Raw genomic sequence first — 12497 nt, 5'->3', positions numbered from 1 at the left:
AGATGTCAGGTAGTGATAGGACTAGGGGGAATGGAATGAAGCTGGAGGTGGGGAGATTCAGGCTGGAGGTGAGGAGGAAGTTCTTCACCATGAGAGTGGTGAAGCCCTGGAATGGGTTGTCCAGGGAGGTGGTTGAGGTCCCATCCCTGGAGGTGTTTAAGCCCAGGCTGGATGAGGCTCTGGCCAGCCTGATCTAGTGTGGGGTGTCCCTGCCCATGGCAGGGGGGTTGGAACTAGCTGATCCTTGTGGTCCCTTCCAACCCTGACTGATACTATGATACACAGCACCATAGGTGAGGTCTCACTAGCGTGGAGGGCAGAATCACACACAAGTCAGAGAAGGCTTTGAAATTATATGCAAACAATTACAACTCCCTCTTTAAAAGCAGGGAGGGATGGAAATCCTGCTGTAAAAGCTGCTGGGGCTTCAGGGAGGCTCTTCCTGTCCCTGATGCTTAATTTGACCTTGCATAAACTTTCAGTAGCTGTTTATACCGCAGTCTTCCCTGATCCTCGGGGTCCAATAATCAGGACAGAGTTACTCTCGCCGTGAATTGTAGTTCGTTTCAGCAGTTCCAGCAGGTTTCTGTGTTGACAACAGCAAGAGGTTAACAACTTCAGACAACACTCACTGAAGCTATGGAAAATTCAAAGAATCTTAAGAACATAAGAGAGAATTGGCCATGCTTCAGCTTGCTCTCAGAGCCAGCACGCAGGGCGAGCAAAGCACAATGAAGGACAAACAGCTGAGTGCTCAGATCTCTGCAAATGCTTTAAAATACTAAAACGTGCAGAACTTTGGAGTATCACTAATTTATCAAGTTCCACAGCTCCCCACTGTGAACAGACAGACTTCAGTAAGTGTTTCTGAAAAGGGGGAAAAAATAGAATAGAATTAACCAGGTTGGAAAAGGCCTTTGAGATCATCCTGTCCAACCTATCACCCAACACCATCTAATGGCACTAAGAGCCTCAGCCAGGCTCCTCTTAAACGCCTCCAGGGATGGGGACTCCACCACCTCCCTGGGCAGCACATGCCAATGGCCAATCTCTCTTGCTGGGAAGAACTCCTTCCTAACATCCAGCCTAAACCTCCCCTGGCACAGCTTGAGACTGTGTCCTCTTGTTCTGGTGCTGGTTGCTTGGGAGAAGAGACCAACCCCCACCTGGCTACAACCTCCCTTCAGGAGTTGTAGAGAGCAAGAAGGTCTCCCCTGAGTCTCCTCTTCTCCAGGCTAAGCAACCCCAGCTCCCTCAGCCTCTCCTCACAGGGCTGTGTTCCAAACCCCTCCCCAGCTTTGTTGCCCTTCTCTGGACACCTTCCAGCAGCTCAACTTCTTTCCTAACCTGAGGAGCCCAGAACTGGACATAGGACTCAAGGTGTGGCATAACCAGTGCTGAGCACAGGGCAGAATGACTTCCCTACTCCTGCTGGCCACACAGTTCCTGATGCAGGCCAGGATGCCATTGGCCTTCTTGGCCACCTGGGCACACTGCTGGCTCTTGCTCAGCTGCTGTCAACCAGTACCCTCAGGTCTTTCTCTACCTGGCTGCTCTCCAGCCACTCTGCCCCCAGCCTGTAGCACTGCCTGGGGTTGTTGTGGCCAATGTGCAGAACCCAGCACTTAGATGTGTTCAATCTCATGCCCTTGGACTCTGCCCATCTGTCCAGCCTGTCGAGGTCTCTCTGCAGAGCCTCTCTACCCTCTAACAGATCCACACCTGCCCCCAGCTCAGTGCCCTCTGCAAATTTACTGATGATGGACTCAATCCCCTCATCCAGACCATTGCTTTGTGTTACTCTGCTGCAGCTCATGGACAAGGCAGCCTGGCAAAAGAAGAGGCAAGGAACACCTGGACACCAGATAAAGTTCATCACCTAGTGAAATCTATTCAGTCAGAGAATCTTGCTCAAACTGATTCTATGCTAAATTCTAGGCATCCAAAGCCTGTGCATAGCAATAGTGAACTTCCAAGGTCATATTCTGTTGCCAGCTAAAAGAAAGAACAAACAACTGTGAATTATCTCCAGGTAAGACTTGCCACCTGGTATCACATTTAAAGTCCTTATAGAAGCTACTGACACTCCAAATTCCCAAATGCTTTAGAAGGCATAAATTTGATTTGCTGCCTTTTTTTTCTTTTGGAGTATTGACATCATGCAGTTGCTGCTTGAGGAGTGACAGTCATCATGGAACAGCTGTAGCTATGGTTTTGTTCACTATTTGAGAGCTAACTATAGCCAAGAGAGGAAGGGGTGGGGGAAAGGGGGGAGAAGAGGGAAGGGGAGGGAGGAGGGAAAAGGAGGGAGGGGTTGTAGGGGAGAAAAGGGGAGGGGAGAGGGAGAAAAGGAGGGGAGAGGAAGAGGTGGGGGGAAGGGAGGGAGGGGGAAAAGGGTGGAGAGGAAGTTAATCATGTTTTCTCTCCTGTATAGTTCACCAAGAGTGGCAGATTAAGCAGCAGACAGTCTAAAGTGTTTTCCAGACTTCCAGCCTGAAGAAGCCTGGGTTAGGAACTGGCTGGAGGGCCGAGCCCAGAGAGTGGTGGTGAATGGTGCCACAGCCAGCTGGCAGCCAGGCACCAGTGATGTGCCCCAGGGATCACTGCTGGGCCCCATGCTCTTTAACATCTTCATTGATGATCTGGATGAGGGGGTCGAGTCAGTCATCAGCAAGTTTGCAGATGACACCAAGTTAGGGGCAGATGTTAGTCAGTTAGAGGGTAGAAAGGCTCTGCAGAGGGACCTTGACAGGCTGGACAGATGGGCAGAGTCCAATGGGATGGCATTCAACAAGTCCAAGTGCCAGGGGCTGCACTTTGGCTATGGCAATCCCATGCAGAGCTACAGGCTGGGGTCAGAGTGGCTGAGAGCTGCCAAACAGAGAGGGACCTGGGGGTGCTGATCGACAGCTGCCTGAATATGAGCCAACAGTGTGCTCAGGTGGCCAAGAGGGCCAATGGCATCCTGGCCTGCATTAGGACTAGTGTGGCCAGCAGGAGCAGGGAAGTCATTGTGCCCCTGTACTCTGCACTGGTTAGGCCACACCTTGAGTCCTGTGTCCAGTTCTGGGCTCCTCAGTTTAAGAAGGACATTGAGACACTTGAAGGTGTCCAGAGAAGGGCAACAAGGCTGGGGAGAGGCCTTGAGCATAGCCCTGTGAGGAGAGGCTGAGGGAGCTGGGGTTGTTTAGCCTGGAGAAGAGGAGGCTCAGGGGTGACCTCATTGCCCTCTACAACTACCTGAAAGGTGGTTGTAGCCAGGAAGGGGTTGGTCTCTTCTCCCAGGCAAGCAGCCCCAGAACAAGAGGACACAGTCTCAAGCTGTGCCAGGGGAGGTTTAGGCTGGAGGTGAGGAGAAAGTTCTTCATCGAACGAGTTGTTCGTCATTGGGATGTGCTGCCCAGGGAGGTGGTGGAGTCACCATCCCTGGAGGTGTTCAAGAGGGGACTGGATGTGGCACTTGGTGCCATGGTCTAGTCATGGGGTCTGTGGTGACAGGTTGGACTCGATGGTCCTCGAGGTCATTTCCAACCTTAGTTATACTGTGAGACTGTGAAGAGAGGCTTGGTTTGTGGCACACTAACATCATGGAAACACATTTTTCCCACAGCAGCAGCAATAAGCATGGCTATGTGAGCTCTGCCTGTGTATCACACTGCACTTTATTCATAACAGAAATGCTATTTTCCTTCCTAAAAGCTCACATCAGGTGATTCAACCTGCACAAACTCCCTCCTGGAATGCTGGATTGTTTAACACAACTTCATTGGATAGATGTTTGTTACATGAAGACTTTGCCCCTCAGCTTTCAAAGGACTAATAGAACCTATTGTCACAGTAGGTCCCTCCTTCCTAACTCTAACTTCTGCAGCTGGATGACCCCCAAAATGAAGCTTTTAAACATTAATCTCTGCTACAAGAAACATGCTGGTGTCAGCCAAGGTTTCAGGCTTCCTTTTAACACAGCTCCATATACACAGGAGAAAATCTGAGGGAGAAACAAAGATGCACAGTAAGAGAAGTGCATTTTGGCTTCATCAGGTCCTTGAACACAGACCTAGAATATGCACTAAAAGTACCATCCAGGATCAGAAAACTCTGCTTTGGGAGCTACAGATTGGAACTAAGAGAAAGAAATCCAGAACTCAAAAGCCTGACAAAACAGCAAGCAGCAGCTGCATAAAACCCCTTAACATCTGAGACCAATGATTTTGGGAAGCTTTGAGCTGAGAGTTGTTTCAAGCTGTGTAATTTAGAAGAAGGAACAGCAGCAAATTCTAACTGTGCCTGATTTTCTACTGTGCTTGAAGGAGAAATTCCTTGCAGTTTGAGTCTCCTCACCCACCTGTATTGATGCTCAATCCCAAAGAGTTTTCCAGTAGCATGACAACAGAATCTCTCACGTAAGATTCTTTGCACCTAGGGATATGACAAGAAGACAGAAAGAATGAGCAGGGCTTTGAACACCAGAACACAGCCATAATGCAACAACAGGAAAACAGCTTCCTTTCTGGGAGTAGCAAGCGCTCTGGAACATATAAACCACTCTGTAACACACATGCCATCATATTGGGTCTTCCAAGTAAGAATAAAGTTGTGATGGATGGAATGTTTAGAATCATAGAGTTGCCAGGGTGGGAAGGCATCTCAGGGATCATCTAGTTCCAACCACTGTGCCATGGGCAGGGACTCTTTGCACTAGATCAGGTTGCCCAGAGCCACATCCAGCCTGGCCTTAAAAATATCCAGGGATGAGGCTTCCACCACCTGCCTGGGCAACCTGAGCCAGTCTCTCACCACCCTCATGGGGAACAACTTCTCCCTAACATCCAATTTCAATATACCCATTTCTAGTTTTGTTCCATTCCCCCCAGGCCTATCACTGCCTGACACCCTCAAAAGTCCCTCCCCAGCCTTCTTGTAGCCCCCTTCAGATACTGGAAGGCCACAATTAGGTCTCCTCAGAGCCTTCTCTTCTCCAGACTGAACAGCCCCAACTCCCTCAGCTTGTCCTCATAGGAGAGGAGCTCCAGCCCTCTGCTCATCCTGATGGCCCTTCTCTGGACACCTTCCAGCACCTCCAGATCTTTCTTGTAATAGAGGCTCCAGAACCGGACCCAGTGATCCCGATGTGGTCTCCTGAAAGCAGTGGAGAGGAGGCAAATCACCTCTGCTGGCCACACTTCTCTTGATGCAGCCCAGGCTTTCTGGGCTGCAAGTGCTCACTGCTGGCTCCTGTTGAGCTTCTCATCCACCAGCACCCCCAAGTCCTTTTCTTCAGGGCTGCTCTCAAGCCAGTCCCTGCCCAGCCTGTGCTGCCCAGGGAGGTGGTGGAGTCACCACCACTGGAAGTGTTTAAAAAGAGACTGGATGAGGCAGTTAGTGCCATGGTTTAGTTGCTTAGATGGTGTTGGGTGATAGATTGGACTCAACGATCCTGAAGGTCTTTTCCAACCTGGTTAATTCTGTAATTCAGATCATTCTCTTAATCTGAGCTGGCTCATCTCCCCACATGCTTTTTCTCTACATTCTTCAGTTGTACCTCTGTGTTGGTTTTGCCAAGACAGAAGCACAGACCTCCATGGGCTGCAGGTCATTAGCAGCTTGAAGTCAGCCAGGATAGCTCATTAGAGTTGGATACAGGTGAATCCCATCCCATAAATGCCACAGTATAAAGGGGGAAGTTTGCTGAGGAGAGTGGGTTCTTCTGCTTGAGCTTCTCTTTCTGCTCTCAAGGACTGCTGTGTCTCATGTCTTCATGGCATAACTTTACATAGGCTTTGCTATCAGTTTGGCTAATTTATTCAATCAGTTTCACTCCACAGGTCTCCTCTCCTTTTCCCTGTCCCAGTCTCTGCTGGAGAGGGGTCACTGAGCTATAGAGCAACTGCTGGAGTTTAGCCTGAGACATGAGATAGACACAGCCAACCTCTTAGCTAAAATCCTTTCAAATTTCACCTGAATCCTTAAGAAATCACGGGGGAAAATCAGTGCTGCATCCCAGGTAAGCCTATAGTGAGGCAATATTGTACCACAAAGGTTTTGTGGCTCCTCTCACCTTGGATAGCAGTTACTGGTTCATGCCTGTTTGGGCTGATCAGACACTGTTCTGAGGTGCATTGCTAACGGCCTATTAGTGCCTTGAAGATGTCTTTTAATGTTTAGCTAATTTATAATGGAATCATCACCATCAGTTCCCAGTGGGTTTGGTTTAAATATAGATACTTGTGGATGCATCTCTGTGAAGATCTGCTCAGCCAATTCAAATAATGGCTAGAAGAGCAACTAATCTATTTTGCTGCCAATCCCACTCTGTGAAAGGAATCATTGTTTTCACTGTGAGCTGTACTTGTCTGTTTCATTTTTCCCACTTATTTTTCCCCTCTACTAAATTCTAAACTGATTTGACTTCCAGCTTTGTTCCCTGTTAATGAACAGCACTGTCTGTTCACAAGTGAAAAGCTTTTCCTTCTCTGAGGGGATTTTACAGCTAAATGAAGGCAATGTGTTAAAGTGTAAGAAACTACCTAAAGGTAATTTACCACAAGATGCATCACAATTTCTAGGTAGCCATTTTGAGCAGAGTACAAACCTAAAATGCAGCTGAGCACTGCTTTGGCAGCTGCTGTCCTGCCTCACCTGGGCTGTTAAAACACAGTCACCTAGATTCTGATTCACCCTTCCAGCAGGAAGAGGAAAAAGTCTGTTAGATAAAAATAGATGCATGCAAATCTGTTGCCACAAATGGCTGTAAAAGTGCAAGACCATCCTTTTACTATTTTTACTAAGGCTCCAAAAAGTAGGTCATTGTAGCAGGAAAACATCTGGTGAGAAGATAAAATAAACACAGAACGCGCTAAAAAAAGCAACCCCCAAACATTTACAGCCCAAGATCACAACAAGTTCCTCCACATGACTTTGGAACTGGTCTAGTTAAACCCTGCAGGGTGGAAAAGTTTAATTACTTAAAGCCAGCTAAGAGATATTACTAACCTGTGAAATGCATTCTGCACTGGCTCCACTGCTCTCCTTGGCCTTGCGTTTACTCATTGCAGTTCTTATCTTCAACCAAGAAAGAGAACATAAAATTACCCAGAATAACATGGCCTTCCAAATGAGTTGAGTGAACTCCACTCAGTACAGCAAGCAGGAGAGTTGCTCGTTCACAAGGAATTAAGTTGTAATGAGTGCTGTTTCTTAACTGATTGAGGGAATGGAATGGAATAGAATAGAATAGAATGGAATAGAATAGACCAGACCAGGCTGGAAGAGACCTGCAAGATCATCAAGTCCAACCTCTCACCCAACACCATCTAATCAACTAAACTATGGCACCAAGCACCCCATCAAGTCTCTTCCTAAATACCTCCAGGGATGGTGACTCCACCACCTCCCTGGGCAGCACATTCCAACAGCCAATCTCTCTTGCTGGGAAGAACTTCTTCCTAACATCCAGCCTAAACCTCCCCTGGCACAGCTTGAGACTGTGTCCTTTTGTTCTGGTGCTGGGTGCCTGGGAGAAGAGACCAACCCCCACCTGGCTACATCCTCCCTTCAGAGAGTTGTAGAGAGCAAGAAGGTCTCCCCTGAGCGTCCTCTTCTCCAGGCTAAGCAACCCCAGCTCCCTCAGCCTCTCCTCACAGGGCTGTGCTCCAGACCCCTCCCCAGCTTTGTTGCCCTTAGTAAAATAAGTATTTCAAGTTCATTTCTGACTAGGTGAAGTCCCCTCTCACATAAAACTTCTGAACAGCAGAATGCTGTTTTAATGGTGTTTAAAATCATTTGCAACAGTTTTAGGTAGTTTGAAATTTGTTTCTGCAGCTGGAACAAGCTACTGCAACATGGTAACTAACGCCAAGGATTAGGCTTTAATAGGAACAACGGGCAATCGGCGTTCGTGCTGGTGCAGCATGAGGAGAAGGCAATCCTCCTTTGTGCTAGCAGAAAGCTTCACAGATTTGCTCTGCAACTATTTTGTTCTGATTTTGGCGGGGTGGTTTCCCTCCTCTCAGGGTTTTGCTGCTGTTGTAAGCCAGCATCGCTCGGTCCCCTGGCACAGAAGCCCTGCCTGCAAAGGATGGGGCTGGCTGCTCAGAAACGCAGTAGTTGCCATGGAAGCAGATGCCAAAGGTTGGGAGGCATGAGAACACACAGCTAGAGAAGCTGGAGCCATTGGGTTATTTAAACTGAATTGCAATTGAATCACGGAGTGGTTTGGGTTGGAAGAGACCGGATGGGCACTTAGTGCCATGGTTTAGTTGATTAGAGGGTGATGGGTGATAGGCTGGGCTCGATGATCTCGAAGGTCTTTTCCAAACTGGTCTATTCTATTCTATTCTATTCTACTCTATTCTATTCTATTCGGAAGGACCTTAAGGATCATCCAGTTCCAGATCCTTGCCACGAGACCCCCCATTAGACCAGGAAGTCCCAAACCCCATCCAACCTGACCTGGAATGGTTCCAGGGATGGAGCCTCTCTGGGCAACCATCCCAGCGCCCCACAGCCCCGTCGGAAAATATATTCTTCCTTCTCTCTAGTCTAAATCTGCCTCTTGCCGTTTCAATCCACCGCCCTTCTCCTGTGGCAAGAAGCTGAAAAGATTACCAAGCCAAAAAGAGCATCTACCGGACGACGAGCCTGCCCTTCCCCGTTGTGTTAGCCGCGGCTCGGTAAGTTACCCCGCAGCCGCTCTGCCGCCCATAGCCGCCACATCCACCCGATTCGCATCCCGATCTCGTTCGCCGTGCACTCTCCGAGGGAGGCGCCGCTCCCGCCTCACCCCAGATCGCCACTGAGACCTCCCGCTGTAGCGGCTCCGAGACGCTGCAGCGAGGCAGCACTCCCCCGTCACAAGCCGAGAAGGCGAGCGATGGGGCTGGGGATCCGCATCCTCCCGCTTCCCGGCGCCCTCCGCAGCGAGAGGCGCGGGCTGAGGCACCCCACTCCCTTCCCGCCCGCCGCTCCCTCACCTGAGGCAGCGGCGGCCGCCGATCGCGTGCCCGCCCCGCCGCCGCGCTCCCGGCAGCCCGCGCGCCACCCGCCCCGCCTTCCCACGTGACCTTCTCCTCCACCTCTTCCCTCCTACTTCCGCCCCGGCCCGTCCCAACCACTTCCTTCCGCCCCGCAGCCGGATCTGCTTCCGGGTACGCGCAGGGCCCTATGGGAAGTCACGTCCCTCCCTCTCCTTCTCCCCCCCCGCGGCCTCCCGAGCTCCCCCGGGGCGCATGCGCAGTGGCTGCCTCCCCTCTTCCTCCCCGGCAGCGCCGGAGCCCCAGCAGCCGGAGCAGCAGCAGCAGCTGATGATGAGGAGCGCGGGGGGGGGGCGGGGGGGGCCCGTTATTTATACCGTTAAAGGGACAGGCCGCTAATTCCGCTCGGCATCGGCGCGGGGGCGGGGGGCCGGTGCCAGGCGCCCCGAGTTTCTCCCCCACCCCCCCCACCCCCCCAGCTCCTGCCGGAGCAACCCGGGGAGTTTCTTCCCCACCCCCCCCCCGCTCCGCAGCCGTCGGTGGAAGGAGAGCGAAGGCGAGAGGCGGCCCCGGCGGGAGGCACCTCGGCGGGGGAGCGGCAGGCAGTTGGGCAGCCCCCACCCCCCGCGCTCCCCTCCTCCCCCTTTATTACCCTTTGTGTGCGTCTCCGCCTGCGCCGCTCCGGGGCCGGCCGGGCGCCGGGGGGCCGTTGAGGTGAGTGCGGGGCGGCGGCGGGGCCGGGGGCGGGGGGGGTGAGGGGAGCGGCGGTGGCGGCAGCGGCGGGGCCGCCTGCTTGTTTACCTCAGGGAGGGAGCGGGCGCGGGGGGGGCCGGCGCTCGGCCGCGCTGGGCCGCGGGCGGCGGGGAGGGGGCGCCGGGTGCCCGCCTGTCACTTTCTGCCCCCCCTCTTCCCCCCTCCCCCCGAGCACTGGGGGCTCCCTTTCCCCCCTTTCCCCCGGCACGGTCCTGCCGGAGCTTTGTTGTCGCCGGGGCGAGGGGGGATGCTCCGGCCCTGACCGCGCTCCTCTCCCCGTCGCCCCCGGGGGCTGCTTCTTCGGGCCCTCTTCCCTCAGCCCCTGCTCTGGGATTCTGGGGGTGATGTCGGCGGGCCCTCTGCCGAAGGCGCGGTGTTGCGAGGAAAGTTCGGGGCGGCTGCGGTGGGTGCTGAGCCCCGGTTCGTCCCAAAACTGTTGTTTTCTTGGCCGCGGCAGGGGATTGAGTGGCCGGAATAACGGCAGGGTGCTGGGGAGCCCTTGGGCTCCGCTGCCTAGGTCGGGCTCCGCTGCCTAGGTCGGGCTCTCTGCGGTGGTTTCAGGCCGTTGTTGGAGTTTATGAAAGCCCTGCGGCTGTTGAGGCCCCGGTGGTACAAAGACCCGCTGGCGAGCTTAACTTCCAGCGGCAGTCCGAGAGCTGGGCTCCTGAGGAACGTCAGCCTTTGCGAGGTGGGAATCGGTGGTGTGCGTTTGGTAGCGGGACGTCGGTTATCCTTGGTGCCTATATTTGGGCAAGGCTTTGCTCAAATCTCTCTGTCGTGAGCCGGTTTTGCACGGCCTTCGGCTGGGAAGGCCAAATGTCTCCATCCCCGCTGGTGGTGTTGCTGGTTTGCGAGGTCAGGTACGGCTGGTAGGCTTGCCCTGACCATTTTTCCTCTGCTGGTTCAAAGGGAAAGTTACGTGTCAAAATGTCTGAACCAGGTTGAAACGTAAGGAAGCAAACTCCATGCCTAACTCCAAGAAATACTGGGAGAAGCCTCTTAGAGACTTGTGAGAACCCAGAAGCAGGAGTTTGGGCGTTAGTGCCACGTTGAATTAAGGGTCCCCTACCTAAAGTGGGGTGTTAAAATTGCTGTTGTCTTGCTGATTTCTGCAGCTTAAGGATGTCCTCCATAATGTTGAAACGATGGTTTGAGTGCTGAGTTTATTAAGTGCTGTGGGGCATGCTGCACCATGGAGTCCCCTTCAGTGGGGGGCATCAGGGTTAAATGGTGGTGGGCAGAGAGTGTGTGTGTGCTGTGCTGGAAGGGTACCCCCCAGAAAGAGCTCTCTTGAAGCACTTTGCTGTCTCCCCTCTCCCATCTGTACGCACGTGTCCTGTGCCAAGCAGCAATTTTGTGATCAAACTGGAAGGAGTTGGAGAAAGTCCTCATTTGATGGGGTGGAAAGAGGACAACTGGAGTTGGGCTGATGGTTAACAGCATTGTGAAGCCTCGTTGAAGGTAGAGGCCATAACTGTAGGTTCTTTCTGCTAGTTTGCAGTTAGTTTTCTGGTGGCTTGTTCAAACAGGATTGCTTTGTTTTTAAACACGTGAAAAGCACGCAGCAATCATCATCAAAATGGGTAGGCACACATCAAAATCTTTAAATATGTGGCTCCACATATTAGTTAGTTCCCTCCAGGCAGGAATGGGACAGCAAAAGCCTGCCCAGGAGTAAAGGGCACGTTTTTTGCCTTTCTTTTTCTCAACCTGAAACATCATTGATCTGCTTTTATTTCTACGTGGAAACCTAGGGCAGCTTCAGGATTGCTCTCCCCGGGTCTGTGGAGCTGCAGATCTGCCTGCAACTTCGATGGCCTACAGCTGATGAGGTGTTTTATCCATTATGGGGGTTTAACACTTTAATTTCGTTGTGGGTTAGTGTTAAAAATAGCTATGATTAGACTTAATGTGATTGCTCTGTGAAATACCCTAACAGAATTCTTAAGGTGGGCAGGATAATTCAGGGGCTTCTCTTACTCTAAGTCCCTAAAGATAAAATTGCCAATAAAACCTTCATTTCCTTAGGCCTCCAGCTCCTGCAGCCAAGTCTGTGCTGCAAAGACAACTCTTGGTGTGGGGGAATTGGGTAGGGAAGGTCCCTCCTAAGGAGCCACTGGTGGGGCTGGGATGCTGAGTTGTGTCAGGAGATTCCTGGAGCACAAAGGGGCTGATCTGGGGCTTCTGGCTGCTGTCACAACAGCCTTCTAAGAACAGAAAGAATTGACTCAACCTGTGTGAGGGCGTTTCAGGAGCTGTGACTGAAGGGCAGTGCAGGTTTATCTGGGGTTTGGAGCCAAAAATAATGTTAATTAAACTGAAAGAGGGTAGATCCAGGCTGGATATTAGGAAGACATTCTTTCCAGTGAGGGTGGTGGGACACTGGAACAATTAGGTGGGTTGGACTGGTTGATAGGTTGGACACGATGATCTTGAAGGTCTCTTCCAACCTGGTTTATTCTATTCTAACAGGTTGCCCAGAGCAGTTGTGGATGCCCCCTCCCTGGAGATGTTCAAGGCCAGGTTAGACAAGGCCTTGAGCAGTCCAGTTTAGTGCAAGGTGTCCCTGCCCATGGTGTGTGTGTGGGGGGAGTGGGGGATGTTGCAACTAGGCTATCCTTAAGGTTCCTTCCAACCCAAACTGTTCCATGATTATTTTCATGTATTCCCAGTTAGTGGCTTCCCAGGCTCTAGGTCAGAGAGATTGTTTTGGATTAGCAAGGAGCCCAGCATGACAAAATGTAGGCTGTGCTAGACATAAAGATTTAGCAG

The 12497-nt window shown here is 51.8% G+C and overlaps 2 protein-coding genes across 5 annotated transcripts in view; one reads left to right on the top strand and one right to left on the bottom strand.

Annotated features, from left to right (window-relative positions):
* Positions 1-9721, bottom strand: part of ORC4 (origin recognition complex subunit 4) — a 31777-nt gene extending 22056 nt beyond the window's left edge. The window contains exons 1-4 of one of the 4 annotated variants that reach the window (XM_068158692.1): positions 9625-9721; positions 6994-7062; positions 4346-4419; positions 496-586 (exon numbers count right to left, since the gene is read on the bottom strand). In XM_068158692.1, the coding sequence (XP_068014793.1) occupies positions 496-586; positions 4346-4419; positions 6994-7050 (222 nt within the window). In that variant the 5' untranslated portion in view covers positions 7051-7062; positions 9625-9721. Of the gene's footprint in view, positions 1-465; positions 587-4345; positions 4420-6993; positions 7063-8782; positions 8858-8972; positions 9052-9624 lie in introns of those variants that run through there. The other 3 variants (XM_068158689.1, XM_068158691.1, XM_068158690.1) reach the window with 3 other exon arrangements.
* Positions 9347-12497, top strand: part of MBD5 (methyl-CpG binding domain protein 5) — a 205702-nt gene continuing 202551 nt past the window's right edge. Inside the window, 1 exon segment of the mRNA XM_068158686.1 lies at positions 9347-9686. The gene's annotated coding sequence lies outside the window, so the exon portion shown is untranslated.

This window comes from Melanerpes formicivorus, unplaced genomic scaffold (genome assembly GCF_026170545.1).
Source record: "Melanerpes formicivorus ecotype bairdi unplaced genomic scaffold, bMelFor1.0.p_v2 SCAF_41, whole genome shotgun sequence".
NCBI classification, from domain to species: Eukaryota; Metazoa; Chordata; class Aves; order Piciformes; family Picidae; genus Melanerpes; species Melanerpes formicivorus.
The sequence above is the reverse complement of the archived record's forward strand: the minus strand, read 5'-3'. Positions and strand labels throughout refer to the sequence as shown.